Raw genomic sequence first — 17,622 nt, 5'->3', positions numbered from 1 at the left:
GAAGACAACTTCTTTCTTTTATTTTTAATTGTGCTACAATGAATTAAATAAAAATAAAAGAAAGAAGTTGTCTTCTGTCTAATGAGCTCATAATATTCAAGCCTGCCATAATTTATTTCCTTAAATTAAAATAATAAAAACACGCTGGCAGCATATTAGCAACTTTATTCTAATTTTAAAAAATGAACAAATAAATTTTCTGCTTATACTCCGGGACGACCAAACGGTCAGAGGAGTTCACAAAATACACAGGATACAAAAACAGCACCGTATTTAGCAGTCACTCAATACACGTGTATTCGTCTTTAACTTTTTTTAAAAGAAACACATTTTTTTTTTTCAAGCAGTGTAAATCATCATATTAAACATAATTCTACTCAATTAACAAAAGATTTTAATTAAATAAAATTCACAGTTCCCAGAAAGTTTTAATCTCTGCCATCCTACTGTCCTCCATACACTTTGAGAAATTACTAATATCATCAGCAACAGCCGCACAGAAACACAAAAAATTTTCGTCCCCACAAATTACATAATATCACTGTTTCTTCAATGAGAAAAAGAACTTCACATTTTTTGGCGACGACTGTACTTTCTCGATGATCTTCTCCAAACGACTACTGACCATTTGCGCCTCTTCTTTTCTCATTTTGTACATTATGTTAAAGGTAGGATAGAAGAAATGGCTGAGTCGGTGTTGCTCTGCGAACTCTTTCAGTTTCTCGAGCAGAAGTAAGAAGCAAACTGCCAAGTTTCTTTCACTCCAGTACTCAGTGTTGGGATGCTCCTTCACCAGCCAAAAAGCAACGGTTTTAACAAAATAAGAAGGAACGCACTTCCAGTGCTCCTTCTCCTTCAATAACTTCACCAGTTTGATGGCGGGCTTCAGTGCCATCCGTCTGCTGACAAGGTGTTTCTCCGCCGATGGACAGTGCAATCTCCACAAGCGAGGAAGTTCTTCCTCGGGAGGACTGTAAACCGTTGAACATCTCTGGAAGGGTTTCGGCACCAACAGCCACCATTTCGTGACGTCACTTCCTAAGATGTCTTCCCATCGTTCAACCTTCCTCAAGAATTGCTTTCCAGAAAACTCGAAAACGGGCACGAGATCCACACTGATTTCTGTTCCATCCCTTGTGGTTATTAATAAAGTCCTCGCTGGACCGCTGCTGGTCTTCACAATCTTCTCGACCCCTTCAATTGCTTCCAAAGCGACTTTGTCAACCAATGACTGCATCCAGTTCAGCACTCTGGTACACAAGAAAAAATTTTCACCATCGAAAAATCTTTCCAAGCCACGATGGAACCTCCCTTCGAGGATCAATTCCTCAATTGGCATCTGAAGCTTCAAGAACGCATGGGACGCTGGGATATCCACTTCTGCTATATCGTACACGTCTTCTTTGGTGAATGGAAGACGGAAAACGAAGTTGAAGTCGAATTCTGTAGCTTCTGCAACTCGTAATCCTTCGTAGTAGCTTCCAGTGCCATCAATTCGATTAAAGAGGGAGCTAAAGAGGCCATCAGTCCTCATTTGATCAGTGATATGTTGTAGAAGGTTGGTGACAGTTTCGCAGTTCACTTTCGCCTTCTTTTGGTCCAGTTTCACCTGACGAGCGAGGATTTCTTTCAAATAATGTTGTAGTCTATTTCTAGAAGGACGTCTGCTTACCTGAACAGGTCGTCTGCTTCCTTTAGCGGACATTTTTTCTCACGCGAACCAATTAATGCACACTGCTAATTAATAACCGTGCTTACAAAACGTATCCGGTCACTCCTGCACGTTCAACGACTGGGACGCACACCCAGCGTCTTCTATATCACGATTCATTTTAAAACTCATCCGAAACGGCAACCGAAACTCGCCAAACGACATGGAAAGTTTCGGTCTTATCAGTGCACGACACATGTGTCTGTTGCTTAGCAACCAGATAATATCTTCGAACCGTGAAAAAAAAAGAAAAGGAAATTTCGGTTTCAATTTCAGTTGCAGACGAAGGTGTACAATAAAAGTGCAAAAGTTGAATCCCCACTATCACACCCCCTGAACTTATCTATCTTTCCTCCCCCCCACGCCCTCAGTATTAAAGGTTAATGCGACCCAGGCACAGGTATCATATAATCTAATAAGGACGAGGGATATATTATCGAATTGTCAACTGATCACAAATAGATAAGTTGCAATGTTTTTAAATGTATTTTGAATAATAAATTTAATATAATAATTAAAATTAATAATACAAATTAATAAAAAAAACAGGAAGTGACTGTTATGTAGTGCCTTTATGAAATCCTTTTTGAGAGTTATGATCAAAGACGTTAGTGCTGCATTACGGGAAGTGAACAGTGGAGTTGACACTTATATCGTCGTAGACAGTGTCGCAGATGTGTTATTAGTGGAAACAAAAGAAATTCAGTTAAAAAAGTTTTTTTCTTTGCAGCGCTGAATGAAATGAAGTGTCACGATGGATAGAGTGGAATAGAGATCAATTCGGTTGTTCTTTCTTCAAGGGGAAATATCCAAACTAATCCACGAAGAAATGGTTGCTGTTTATGGAGAAGACTGCCCTGGTTAGTGTTGTTGCACATTGGCATTAACAGTTCAAATTTGGAAAAACCTCAGTGCCTGGTGAACAAATCCCAAAATGCATTGGAACAGCTAAAACAGAAGAGAGTTTTGCAAATATTGGGACGTTAATCCTGAAAGATTGCCATATTAGCATCAAAGAGCTAAAACGCTACAAATTACTGTAGGTTCTGTGGAGGATACCATCCATCTACAGTTGCATAAGCATAAAGTGTATGCTAGATGTGTTCCCAGACCTTTGACCCTTTACTAGAAGCATGCGATGAATGAGCAGGAACATTATCGCGGAGTAGGAGCATGCCTTTTGACAGCTTTCTCTATTCTTTTTTTCAGAACTACTTCATTCACATCTACAGTACCAAACAAAAGTATACTTTTCCAATCAGATTGCTTTTCTTTCCACTCATAAAACATCTGCGACACTGTCTACGACGATACAGGTGTGAACTCCATGTTCATTTTCCGTAATGCTGCACTAACATCTTTGATCATAATGAACATTTATCGTACACGTACAAGTTATTCGGCTGCAACTTGAAACAGAAACCGAAATTTCGTGGAAGTACACATACTCGGACGCATCACGTGATAAATCGCTTTTACTTTACGTTTCAATTTTTTTGTGTTTTTCACACTCTGCAGATAGTATCTGGTTGCTAAGCAACAAGCACACGGACGGTGAGCTGATAAAACCGAAACTTTAAGTTTCCGTATCACGTCGTTTGGCGAGTTTCGATTACCGTTTGGCTTGTGAGTTTTAAAATGAATCGTAATATAACAGACGCGGGTGCGCGTCCAATACATTAACCTTGTAGGAGCATCGTGGTATGTTTTGTGCGCGCAATTATTAATTAGCAGTGTGCATTAATTCGTTCTAGTGAGAAAAAATGTCCTCTAAAGGAAGCAAACGACTTGTCAAGGGAAGCAGACGACTTGTTAAGGTAAGCAGACGAGTTTCTAGCAATAGACTGCAACATTATTTGAAAGAAATCCTCGCTCGTCAAGTGAAATTGGAGAAAACGAAGGCAAAAGTGAACTGCAAAACTGTCACCAACATTCTACAACATATCACTGATCAAATGAGGACTGATGGCCTCTTTAGCTCCCTCTTTAATAGAATTGATGGCACTGGAAGCTACTACGAAGGATTACGAGTTGCAGAAGCTACAGAATTCGACTTCAACTTCGTTTTCCGTCTTCCATTCACCAAAGAAGACGTGTTCGACATAACGGAAGTGGATATCCCAGCCTCCTATGCGTTCTTGAAGCTTCAGATGCCAATTGAGGAATTGATCCTCGAAGGGAGGTTCCATCGTGGCTTGGAGAGATTTTTCGATAGTGAAAATTTTTTCTTGTGTACCAGAATGCTGAACTGGATGCAGTCATTGGTTGACAAAGTCGCTTTTGAAGCAATGGAAGGGGTCCAGAAGATTGTGAAGACCAGCAGCGGTCCAGCGAGGACTTTATTAATAACCACAAGGGACGGCACAGAAATCAGTGTGGATCTCGTGCCCGTTTTCGAGTTTTCTGGAAAGCAATTCTTGAGGAAGGTTGAACGATGGGAAGATATCTTAGGAAGTGATGTCACGAAATGGTGGCTGTTGGTGCCGAAACCTTTCCAGAGATGTTCAACGGTTTACAGTCCTCCTGAAGAAGAGCTTCCTCGCTTGTGGAGATTGCACTGTCCATCGGCGGAGAAATACCTTGTCAGCAGACGGATGGCCCTGAAGCCTGCCATCAAATTGGTGAAGTTATTGAAGGAGAAGGAGCACTGGAAGTGCGTTCCTTCTTATTTTGTTAAAACCGTTGCTTTTTGGCTGGTGAAGGAGCATCCCAACCCTGAGTACTGGAGTGAAAGAAACTTGGGAGTTTGCTTCTTACTTCTGCTCGAGAAACTGAAAGAGTTCGCAGAGCAACACCGACTCAGCCATTTCTTCTATCCTACCTTTAACATAATGTACAAAATGAGAAAAGAAGAGGCGCAAATGGTCAGTAGTCGTTTGGAGAAGATCATCGAGAAAGTACAGTCGTCGCCAAAAAATGTGAAGTTCTTTTTCTCATTGAAGAAACAGTGATATTATGTAATTTGTGGGGACGAAAATTGCGTGCTTCTGTGCGACTATTGCTGATGATATTAGTAATTTCTCAAAATGGATGCAGGACAGTAGGATGGCAGAGATTAAAACTTTCTGGGAACTGTGAATTTTATTTAATTGAAATCTTTTGTTAATTGAGTAGAATTATATTTAATATGATGATTTACACTGCTTGAAAAAAAATATGTGTTTCTTTTAAAAAAAGTTGAAGACGAATACAGATGTATTGAGTGACTGCTAAATACGGTGCTGTTTTTGTATCCTATGTATCTTGTGAACTCCTCTGACCGTTTAGTCGTCCCGGAGTAGAAACAGAAAATTTATTTGTTCATTTTTTAAAATTAGAATAAAGTTGCTAATATGCTGCCAGTGTGTTTTTATTATTTTAATTTAAGGAAAGAAATTATGGCAGGCTTGAATATTATGAGCTCATTAGACAGAAGACAACTTCTTTCTTTTATTTTTATTTAATTCATTGTAGCACGATTAAAAATAAAAGAAAGAAGTTGTCTTCGGCTAGAGCTATTTGAATTACTCCTACATAAGATCACTCTGGTTGCTAAGCAACCAGAACATAGGTCGCGTGCTGATAAAACTGAAACTGTTAGTTTCAGTATGACGTCGTTTGGCGAGTTTCAGTTTCCTTTTCTGATATGAGTTTGAACAGAAGATAAAACTTGCTGGCAGGTGGCCCCGACATTTAAAGTGTCAGATGGACAGGGTATATTTTGTACGTTCTGCTATTAATTTAGTGTGCAACAATTCGTTCATGGGGGGGGGGGAATAAAGCTCTCTAAAGGAAGCAGACGACCTGTTCAGGTAAGCAGACGATCTTCTAGAAATAATCTGCAACATTATTTGAAAGAAATTCACGCTCTTCAGGTGAAACTGGAGAAAACGAAGGCAAAGCAAACTGCAAAATTGTCACCAACATGTAATCGAGAAAGTACAGTCGTTGCCAAAAAATGTGAAGTTGTTTTTCTGTGCTTCTGTGCAGCCGTTGTTTCTTTTTGTGCTTCTGTGCAGCTGTTGCTGATGATATTGGTAATTTCTTAAAGTGGACGCAGGACAGTGGGATGGTAGTGATTAAAAGTTTCTTGGAACTGTGGGTTTTATTTAATTGAAATGTGTTGTAAATAGAACAGGATTATATTTTATATGCTTGTTTACACTGCTTGTAAAAATATGTGTTTCTTTTAAAAAATTCAAGATGGATTCCCTTGAAAAATAAGGCCCGGAGAAAGGTCCATGTAAGATTATGTATGTAACCAAACGATTTAATTTAATTATCTTCCAAACGATGTGAATACAATGTTAAAGCATCTGTTCTTTTTCTCTTTTTGGATTCATTTGCTTTTTTCAAAAGGAATTTATATTTAAATTAAAAGCAATGGGTACAGGGATGCACTCTGACAGGTGACCATGATATCAGACGAAAGTCAAAAGGGGAAAGTTCAAGAGATTCGCCGACTGGCGTGTGGAACTCTTATCTCTGTGAAGAATAGTACCACACTATAAAGGGCCAGAAATGTGAATGACGTAGGTTTGCGTTTATTGTGTGTGTTCTGTTCTTCTGTTCTGGCCTCTTGGCTACCGAGAAGCATCAGTCACCTGGACAGATGATTCTGGGTACTCGTCCACACCACGGGAAGGTGGGCCAGTCCATGTAAAGCACGTACTGCCTCAAAAGAGACTCAGACCCACCTAGTGTTGCCAGAAGGTAGGCCAGGATCCTCTGGGGGCCCATTCCGGAGGGAGGAATCTACCCATGATGATCGATATGGAAAAGAAATGAATAAGTAAATAAATAAAAATTAAAGAAAGAAAGTAGTGGTGCTCCTAAAAAAAAAAAAAATGGGAAATTGAGGATTCGAGTTTATATAACCATTATTAAAGGAGATCTGACAAGCTTTGCATCAACAGGGCCATTGTGCTGTATCCTGTTGAGATCTGTCGAGACTGAACGCTTTCGCAGAAATACAGCTTGAGCGAAAGCCTGAAGAATCAGATATGACTCCGAGCTTTGAAGAAGAGATGACTCCTGTCCTGGTTGAAAATTAGCAAATACATGAAGAGGAAGTCTGAGATCATCATACAGGGAGCAATTACAAGACGTGATCCCAACTTTCTGGTGATCCACACGAACAGAGGTCTGTTTGTGTTAAATTGAATCTAAAAAGACTCTGGTTCATCGATCCATGTCCTGTCAACAGGTAAGACGTGAATATATCCATGCAGAACCACAATTGATGAGCCTGTTTATCTAGGAGAAATTTTCTCGTTGTTGCACCAACATGAGCTGTATTCCATCGAGACTGCTAGATATTAACTAACTCGTTCCACAGTCTCCTTTCTCTTTTATTATTATTATTATTATTATTATTATTAGCCATATGGTACAAGGAAGCCTGAGGCTTATGCTGCACCAGCAAAAAAAAAAAAAATTCCCAAGTTACCCCCTGAGAGAGAGAGAGAGAGAGAGAGAGAGAAGTAGAAAGGAATCACCAACAAAGAGGAGAATGATGATACCCAGCTCAGGACCCTGGGTTTGCCAAGCCCTTACTCACCAGATGTGAGCCCCCGGGGTAAATCTTGAAGGTTGATGGTTATTCCAAGAAATTCGGTATCAATCTCCGGCAGCATACGTGACCAGAGGAAGGAAAACTGCATTGTAATAGATCCTTAAAGTTTTTCTAGAGAGACCCCATTCAACACGAGACCCCCCCTAACAATTGCACCAGTAAATCTACATATTTTAGATGATAAGTTTGTCAAGTGAGGAATAAAATTGAGACTGGAATCAATTACCACTCCTAGAACCTTGTTCTCTTTAACTATGGGGAGACGAATGTTGTTGATCTTGACAAACAGAGGACGAGAGATATCCAATTTTGATCCAAGAATCATTATGTTTGTTTTTGACAAGATAATTTTAAGCTTATTGGCCACAGTCCAATCGTAGAGATCCCGGAGAGAAAAATTTGCGGTAGTTTCAAGATCGGCCCTAGAGTTACCATTGACCAAGATGGTGAGATCGTCTGCATACGCTATTATTTTGACGTTATCGAAAGATCGGGAAAGCCACTGCTGCAGCACCATGTTCCATGTAAAAGGACCCAATACAGAGCTCTGTGGGCACCCCTCTAGATACTGATCTTGATACTCGGCTATGTTTAGCCTTGACTATTATGATTCTATTGGCAACGTAATTACGAATTAAAAAGTAAAGGTGATTGGAGCACCTAGCCGATCGTAGAACCTCCAGGACCCTTTCCCACCAAAGGGAGTCGAAGGTGCCCTCGAATTCGATGAAAACGGCCAGGGTATATTTATGTACCGAGTTATGAACTGAAGAGACAAAGTCCACAAGAGCATCCTCGCACGAACGTCCGGGACAGAACCTCTACCACTAGGTTATTCAATCAAATGGCCATTAGTAACTTTAGCAATTTATTCAAATTAGCCAGCGGAGCGATTGGATTCTACCATCTAGCCGCTCCAGAAGGCTTTTTGATCAACTTAACCGAGAGCGATCTTCCAAATTTCCGGAAAAGTTTCTTCCTGAAGGCATCTGTTGAATAAATTTAGAAGAACATAAGGTTTTAATTGCAGCACTCTGATAACGAAATTGTTTTTTTCTATAAGATGGTCACTTCTGAACATTAACTTTATGCGAGACAGCCTGCAGTTCAATCAACGTAAAAGGTTCGGTGGTTGTTGAGGACACATAAGATTCATTGTCTGGTCGGATTTCAGAATGAACAGCAGAGTCTGAGGTAGGATCATGGAATGGAAAAAGAGCATCTAAGATTGCATTTCAGTTCAGTTCATGTATAACTGTCTCTGCTGGCGCCCAGACTGATGTCTATCTCCACCTCTATCTCCTGGTGTCCGTCCCCTCACGTGGGTCTACTATACTGTCTGTGTAAGTAACAAAAAATCCCTCACCCACCAGCAGTTGCGCAAGTCTGATGGGGTCCAGCAATTACCTGGATTGCATGCGTAGAGACGGATTTACATACTCTTAATATTGTTAGCAACATGGATCTCTGAATTGAGTTAATCTTATTCCTAAATTTAATTATATTAATTCTCTTAAACCAGACAGAAGCAGCGTATGGTACTATAGGTAAGAATATAAACTTATAATATAACCCAAGGACCCTTTTACCGAGTCCCCAGTCCTTTCTAGTGATCCTTACAATAGAGGCAGTAAATTTTTTAATCTTGCCACTCAGATATTCAAGATGTGCCACAAACGACAAATTATCATCTATAATTACACCAAGGTGCTTGACCTTAGAGACCAAAGGTATCTGCTTATTATTAATAGGTACATGAGGCCTATTGTAATCAAGTTTCCCTTTAGTCAACATCATAACCATCTTAGTAGAAGATATACTAAGTTTATTATCTGTAGCCCAATTGGCGTGACTGTCCACAACCATCTTAATTTTACCCTCGATATCGCTCCTCGAAATAAAACCTTCATTAAATGTATTTAATGTAAGATCAAGAAACATATCTACAATTTTAATAATACAGCTATTCAATCATTACAACTCTGGCCCCATCCATAACCCTTCTGCATCTTTGACCATTTAATTGCATAAACTTAATCAGTTCTACATTATTATCATGTCAATCATTATAAATATGACCAGGCTGAGAACAGTGGCCACAAATAATAGATTTGTGAGTACAATAGACTGAAGAATGTCCAAAGAATACAAACTTTCGAAATTTATGGGAATTATACCCAATAAATATTCTGTCATTCTGCAAGATACTGTTGTACATCTTCGGGACCAGGATAATTGCCCAATTAGTCATCCGCTGTTTAGATCCTGTACTAAATCTGAAAGTCACACTCACTTGTACTTCTTTCACTGTAAAACCAAAATCCCTGAAATTTTTGCAATATAGATCTTCCAGTATTTCTTCCTTGGTCATGTCTTTGGGCGCATCAAATACTAAAATTGTTGGATTAGCTAATCTAACCCTATCAGATTTAATTTCCCGTGCTGACAGCCCCTCAAAACTGACTATCCTGTCAAGATCTTCAACTTTTTCTGTCTCAATGAGTACACCCTTATTTCTAATCATTCGCAAATTCCGTACTTTTATATCTCTGAAATCCTTTTTTAGAGTACTGACCATTGCATCCTTAACCTCTTGACTAGTGCTAAACTTGACATCAAAATCAGCCCTCAAAATTACTGTATTATTAACCCTGGGCTTAACATTTCTAGACTCTGCAATTTCCCTACTCTTCCCCTCCCCTACTACATGAGAATTACTTACAACTTCATCACCCCTGTTCTGCGTAACTCCTGCCTTCAACATTTCATAATCTGTGCCTGTTTCGGGGAGGGCCATTCGCAGATAACTGCGAGAAGTGGGAGTGCATTCTGGCCTGATGCTGACCCAGTATTCCCTTTCATGATGCGGACTGTAATACCCCTCTTTCCCTAAACAGAGCCGATCCGAGAAATCAGAGAACCCGGGCTCTAGAATTAATATCGAGGAAAAGGACAAGGAGGAATTTTCTTTGCCTGGATTGAGGTTTTCCGTTATTGTGTCCTTCTTAGATGTGTTCTTCAATTCAACCCGAAGTAGCAAAGTTTCACATTTCGGGAAGAAAATCTCCTGGTACTACGATGTAGACAGGCTTGGTGTAAACCAATATTGTGTTTCTTTATTGGTAGTATAAACAATAATTTTGGTAGTTTTTTTTTTTTTATTTAAATTTAAGTTGTTTGTTTGTTTATTTTACCCCTTTTTATTTATAATATATTTTATTCACTTAGTTGGGGTGATCAGTGACTTTTGGACAGCTGTACGACTGTTTATCCATATCATGCAGCATCCTGTGCACTGTGCCAATCGCTCTCACTGAAGGTCTGTGTGATGTGACACACACACACATGTTCAAGGGCCGCCCTACAAACGACACTATACATGTCAACATAGCATCCATTGTGGCTGGTCACACATACTGCTGATGACTGCCTTCCAGAATGGCACATGTGTATTCCAGCATGATGATGTTCTGCCACGGTATTGCTCTAGAATGGTTCGCTGAGGATGAAATTGAATTCTAGGTGGAACTTTGGTGCCAGATTCACCGGATATGAATCCATAAGGCCCATCTTTCTGATTATATGGATCGACAGATCCAGCACTTGAATCGTCCACAATGGTCCATCACAGATCTACTGGATGCAAACCTGGCGATAAAGAACAATGTATCACCTGCAATGTTCAGAAGCCTCATAGGGTCCATATCTCGCCATGTGTTGACGTTAAGGGGGACAAGACGAGGACGTATCCACTATGAGACAGGTGGTCATAATGTTTTTATAGCAGTGTACGTATCATTTACATAGAGTGGGAAGAACAATTTCCGAGTGAAATGGTCACCACGATTCACAACTGCCCCTGTCTTACTAGCCTACTCCACAAAATCAACAGAACAATTTTTTAAAAAATATCTTTCTCCAACAGCTCCTTCTTCGTGAAGATAAACATCTATGGTACCAAATTAAGAGTGTCATTATCCAACCAGATTCGTTGTTTCCAATAAAAAAAATATCTGCGACTCTGTCTACGACGATATAAGTGTCAACTCCACATTCACTTCTCGTAATAATGCTGCACTGACATCATTGATCATAACGCTCAAAAAGAAACCAATCGTCGTGTATCTTTAAAACTATCAACGTTCTCTTGTTAATTATACCTGTGCACCTGTCGCATCACCTTTAATACTGAGGGTGGAAAAGGAAGGACATATATGTTTCGGGGTGTGGGGATGTGGATGCAAATACTGAATTAAAATTACATTTGTGATTTTAATTCAACCTCTTCCCTTTGTTCCATCTTTGGCAGTGGTGCATCTGTATCATGGCAGTCAGTGCTATGTTGCCATTTTTGAATAAAGTCCCTCTGTACCGTTTTGTTTCCGTTGTGTCAGTGTTGCTTCCTTCATCATTTCTGTACCTCACGAGGTTCCTTTGGTATGCTTTTCCCATGTCCAGGCAACTCCTATGAGAGATACAGGTGAAAACCTGACTGGGCCTTAAGTTTTGCACACCAGTGTAGTTTCTATTAACTAGAAATTAATTCGTTTTAAATTCTTAATTCCTAGTTAACAAAAAATTAAGAATTGCGATATATGAAATTAGTTCTTTCAATAAAAGTTCCAAAAATATTTTTAAAAATTCCATCAGTAGCATATTTTTCTTGATATCGTTGATTTTATTAGTGTAACTTAACTTTTGGACATTGGTATAGTTATACAACACACATAGTATAGTTTCTAAAAGGTATATTATCTAAAAGTTCAACAATGAACTTTACCGACTATTTCCCAGTTGACTTGGAAGAAGTGAGAGAATTTACTCTGTAAAAATCGCAAATCCGCCATACCATGGAATATTTTTCCCACATCTGGGGCGGTGCCCCCAAAACCTCTCTCGGGCTCCTAGATTCCATTCAGAAGAGGGCAGTTCGGTTAATTAATGATTCATCTCTAACTGAGTCTCTCTCTCCACTCGCTGTCTCACAGACATACTGTTTCTGCTGCTTGCCTTTTCTACAGATACTTCAATGGCACTGTTCTTCTGAATTGGCTTCTATAATTCCCACTCTCTTTCAAAACAGTCCGAACACGTGCTGCCACCAGCCAACATCCATTTACTGTCCAACTTCAAACTCACAGAACCAACTTTTCATCTTTCTCATTTATTCATTCAATTGCCGTTTTCTGGAAAGAAGGTTGTTCCAGAAAACGGCAATTGAATGAATAAATGAGAAAGATGAAAAGTTGGTTCTGTGAGTTTGAAGTTGGACAGTAAATGGATGTTGGCTGGTGGCAGCATGTGTTCGGACTGTTTTGAAAGAGAGTGGGAACTATAGAAGCCAATTCAGAAGAACCGTGCCATTGAAGTATCTGTAGAAAAGGCAAGCAGCAGAAACAGTATGTCTGTGAGACAGCGAGTGGAGAGAGAGACTCAGTTAGAGATGAATCATTAATTAACCGAACTGCCCTCTTCTGAATGGAATCTAGGAGCCCGAGAGAGGTTTTGGGGGCACCGCCCCAGATGTGGGAAAAATATTCCATGGTATGGCGGATTTGCGATTTTTACAGAGTAAACAGATGCTTGGAAGAGAAGTAACACCGAGAGAGAAAGAAAAAAACCAAGTTTTTTAGATGCAGAGGAAGCAATATTTGTAATGCGCTTGTGCCAAGAGAGATTAGAAGTTAGGGTAATCCCCAAAAGAGATATATCACTTTGCCTAGAAATCGGAGCGTCACCAAAGATAAGCATAGGAGCAGAACAATCCTTTTTTGCAAGATATAAGACAAGACTGATTTTTTGAAGGATTGAAATCAACTAAGTTGTCTTTGCCCCACTGGAGAATTACCTGGAGATCGGCATTTAAGGAATTGGTAACGGATATTCAAGAAGTTGAATCTGATTGAGCAAGGCAAGGTTTCTCAAAATGGAAAGTGGAATGCAATGTGCTATCATCGGCAAAGCTATGGATAGGATTTCCAGTCAATGCCATACATGATCAAAAGCCTTTGAGATGTCAAGAGCAACTGCTTGTGTTTCACCAAACTTTTCCATTGAATTTGTCCAAAATGAGTAACATAAGCCAGAATATCACCAGTGGATTGACACTGACGGAATCCATACTGGCGATCGTTGATCAGACGGAAGGTTTCTAGGTAGTTTAAGAGTTGGCAGTTAATTGATTTCTCCATTACTTTAGAAAGAGTAGAAGTAATTGCAATGGGACGATAAATGGATGGGAGGGACTTGTCACCTTTTTTAGAAACTGGCTGGATATGAGCAAATTTCCAAGCAGAAGGAAAAACACCTTTGGAATAAGAAAGTGAAAAAAGGCGGCAAAGTACAGGAGTAAATTCAGGAGCACAGGTTTTGAGAACAAGTGGAGAAATACCATCAGGACCTGGACTTTCTTAGCATCAAGATTCGCCAAAATCTTTCTTACATCCTTTTGACAGAAGACCACAGGAGGCATTAAATGGAGCATGCTAGGAATGGTAGGAGGTGTTTTACCAAGATCATTGATATATGAGTTGGAAGAAAAATGGGATGCTAGCAGGTCAGCTTTATCCTTTGCCAAAGTGACAACAGAACCATCTGGTTTTGGCAGAGGTGGGAGCAGAGATAGGCAAAAGTTGTGGCCAATAGTTTTGGCAAGAGACCAGAATGCTTGACCATTAGGGCAAGAAGCAAGTTTTCTACTCTTAGCCTGTTCAAAATCTAGTTTGGACCGATTAATAACTGCTTTACAGTTGTTGTGAGCTTTGGTATAGGCAGAAAATGAAACTGAAGAATTGGAAACAAGCCAATTTGATATGCAACATTCTTCTCTTGAACAGCCTTAGCACATTTATTGGAAAACCAAGGTTTAGATCAGTGGTCTCAAACTGGCGGGCCGCATCCGGTCCCTGAAGCAATTTTACACGGCCCGCGAATATATTTCAATTATGTATTTGTTGCAAATACGGTGCTTATAGTTTTAGTTTTAGAGACATAGGGATATGGACTGAACTTATGAGCACGACTGCTATTGAAGAAAAAAGAGATAGAATGAATAGGTTGGGGCTTCGTCTTTGTCACTGTATGCTTGTACGCCAGGCCACGTGACTGGGGCAAGGCGGGAGAACTTCCCACGTCGGCAAAATCAGTAAATTTAGTTTGCCAGCTGACAGTTGGTGGCGCTTCAGTATTTTGGTGTTTCCGATTTTTTCTATTGAGTTGGTACTTTTGATATATCTTTTCCTTGAGTCAGTCACTAGTTGGTTAGCTGGATGCACAGCTGCACAGTTCATATTGTTATATAGATGGAGACAAACTAACGTACGGCTAATAAAACCTGTTTATTTGTGCTTTTTGTTAGATCTACAATTTAGATCTAAAGATAAACGGTATTGATATAATGTAGATTATATGATTTTATAGTAGATTATATTATATTATATGATTATATGATTATATTGATATAATGTAGATTATGAAAGAGATTCTTGCACTGCTTCTATTAGAATGAGCAGAAGCCTGAAAAACAAGATGCATGGTATTTCAGAGACTGCTGGGAGCCATTGCGGTACAAGTAAACACATGGGTTGTGTTAGGGTAGCTAAGAATAGAAACAGGTGCAGGTATACTTGTGTGTACACCAATGCTAGGAGTTTAGTAAATAAATTTGATGAATTTGAGGTATTGCTCAAAACATCGAAGGCAGATATTGTTGGGATATCAGAGACGTGGTGTCACACAGATATAAGGGATGCAGAACTGCAATTTGGGGAGTACAACGTCTACAAAAAGGATAGACAGGATAGGAAGGGGGAAAGGGTTATGCTATTAGTTAAGAAACACATAAAAACCAAGGAAGTGAAGCCAGTCGACATCGCTGGACAGTGCAGTGTTGAGTCAGTTTGGTGTGACATAAGAATTGAGAGATCAAAATTGAGAGTAGGAGTGTGCTATAGGCCTAATGACTCTGAAGAGTATAATAAGGAACTGTACAGGGAAATAGAGTGGGCCAGTAAATCAGAGAGTCTGATAATGGGAGATTTTAATTTCCCAGATATTGACTGGAATTTGGGGGCTGGTTACTCACACACTAGCAGGGCTTTTGTGGATTTATTGGATGATTGTTTTCTACATCAGCATGTTCGGGAGGCAACTAGAGGGAGTAATACTCTTGATTTGATTATCAGCAGTGATTCTTCATGCATTAAGAATCTGCAGATAAATGAACCACTAGGTGGCAGTGATCACAGTGTGCTGAAGTGGGATTTACTCAAAGAGGTAACTACCATTAGGGGTAAAGGGAAGGGTTATTGCTTCCGTAAAGGCGACTACGATGGACTGAGACAGTATTTAAATTCTATACAGTGGGACCAAATGATGATGTTACCAACAGCAAATGCAAAATGGGAAGCATTCAAAGAACTTATCTTGGAAGCTACTAGGCTTTACATACCAACTAAGAAATACTGTTCAAGGTTTAGGCCAAAATGGATGTCAGATGAACTAATGAGGCATATGGCAGAGAAGAAAAATGCACGGGATACTTACAAATTAACACATGACACAGAAGCCTATGATAGATACAAGTTGATATGCAACCAAGTTACAAAGGAGGTTAGGCAGGCGAAGGCAGATTACGAGAAATCGTTGGCAAGGGATGCAAAGAAAAACAGCAAAGAGTTCTTTACTTATGTAAACTCTAGAAGGAAAGGGATGAATCAGATTGGTCCACTTGATATTGATGGGTCAACTGTTGATGATCCTGCTCAGGTAGCTAACAAACTAAATGAATATTTTGCATCGACATTCACACATGAGGAGTTATTCAGCAAGGGGAATGCCAGAGGTGTATTCAACTCTAGCAGTAAGCTACAGAATCTTGAAATAACTGGGAGTAAAGTGGAGGAGAAACTGTTGAAGATAAACACAAGAAAGGCACCTGGGGTGGATGGGATCTATCCAGTTATATTAAAGGAGGCAGCAAAGGAAGTAAGCAAACCCTTAGCCATAATTATGAGAGCTTCCTTGGACTCAGGGGAGGTACCCATAGACTGGAAATATGCAAATGTGACCCCAGTTCACAAAGGCTGACACAAGTAATTATAGACCTGTGAGCTTAACTTCTGTTCCAGGAAAATTAATGGAGGCACTGGTTAAAGAAGCACTGCATGATCATTTAGACAAGACTTCAGTTATAGCTCAAACACAGCATGGTTTTGTTAAGGGGAAGTCTTGCCTGACCAACTTGATTGGATACTATGATGCAGTCACAAAAGAACTGGATGCAGGGAATAACTTTGATATTATATACTTGGATCTTAGAAAGGCTTTTGATACTGTTGCACATGGAAGACTGGTACACAAATTGGAGCAGTGTGACATTGGAGGCAAATTGCTGCTATGGATAAAGGGATGGTTGAGTGGCAGAAGACAGAGAGTGGTAATCAATGGACACTGCTCATCGTGGACTAATGTTATTAGTGGAGTCCCTCAGGGCTCAGTGTTGGGTCCATTATTGTTTTCTGTATTTATAAATGATATTGATGATGGTATATCAAGCTTAATGTCCAAGTTTGCAGACGATACAAAGGTTGGCAGGGTTGTCAAGGACACTACTGACACTATGCTGCTGCAACAGGATCTGGAAAGGTTGAGCAGATGGGCTGAGAGGTGGCAAATGAAGTTTAACCTTGACAAATGTAAAGTACTACACATGGGAAACAGCAACCCCAGAGCAACGTATCAACTCTGTGGTACAACACTGACAGTGGTAGAGAATGAAAGGGATTTGGGGGTGGTTGTGCAGGCAGATATGAAGTTCTCTGAGCAGTGCAGACGGGCTGCAAGAGTAGCTCATGGAGTATTGTCAATGATATACAGGAATTTTTCCAGCAGGGATAAGGAGGTGATTATTCCATTGTATAAGGCAATGGTCAGGCCACACCTAGAGTACTGTATACAGGTCTGGAGGCCTCATTTCAAGAAGGATGTAGAGCTGCTGGAACGAGTACAAAGAAGGGCAACAAGATTAGTGAATGGAACAAAGGGGTGCTCTTACGAAGAAAGGCTTAAGTTTTGCAAATTACAGTGTCTGGAGACTAGGCACCAGCGAGGTGATCTGATAGAGGTGTATAAAGCCTTGAATGGTTTGAGCATGCTCAATGCTGATGGGATTCTTCCTCTAGCTCAGAATAATCACCTGAGAGGGCATAAATTCAAATTGAGGAAAGACAGATGTAGGATAGACGTGCGGAAATTTGCCTTTAGCCAGCGGGTGGTTGGTTGGTGGAACAGACTTCCATCCCTTGTGGTGGAGGTTGATAGCCTAAACAAGTTTAAGGCTCAGCTGGACAGGTATTTT

General features: G+C 40.0%; 2 protein-coding genes across 2 annotated transcripts; one reads left to right on the top strand and one right to left on the bottom strand.

Moving 5' to 3' along the window:
• Positions 1-538: 538 nt before the first annotated feature.
• LOC150075502 (cyclic GMP-AMP synthase-like receptor) lies at positions 539-1,705 on the bottom strand. The gene has a single exon (XM_090388518.1). The coding sequence runs from the start codon at positions 1,703-1,705 to the stop codon at positions 539-541; it is 1,167 nt and encodes a 388-aa protein (XP_090244644.1).
• A 1,769-nt stretch (positions 1,706-3,474) lies between these two features.
• On the top strand, positions 3,475-4,662 carry LOC150075501 (cyclic GMP-AMP synthase-like receptor). The gene has a single exon (XM_090388517.1). It carries the CDS (start codon positions 3,475-3,477, stop codon positions 4,660-4,662), a length of 1,188 nt encoding a protein of 395 aa, XP_090244643.1.
• Positions 4,663-17,622: the final 12,960 nt, after the last annotated feature.

The sequence above is a fragment of the Mastigoproctus giganteus genome, chromosome 14 (genome assembly GCF_048544385.1).
Source record: "Mastigoproctus giganteus isolate SK-2022 chromosome 14, ASM4854438v1, whole genome shotgun sequence".
NCBI lineage: Eukaryota > Metazoa > Arthropoda > Arachnida > Uropygi > Thelyphonidae > Mastigoproctus > Mastigoproctus giganteus.
The sequence above is the reverse complement of the archived record's forward strand: the minus strand, read 5'-3'. Positions and strand labels throughout refer to the sequence as shown.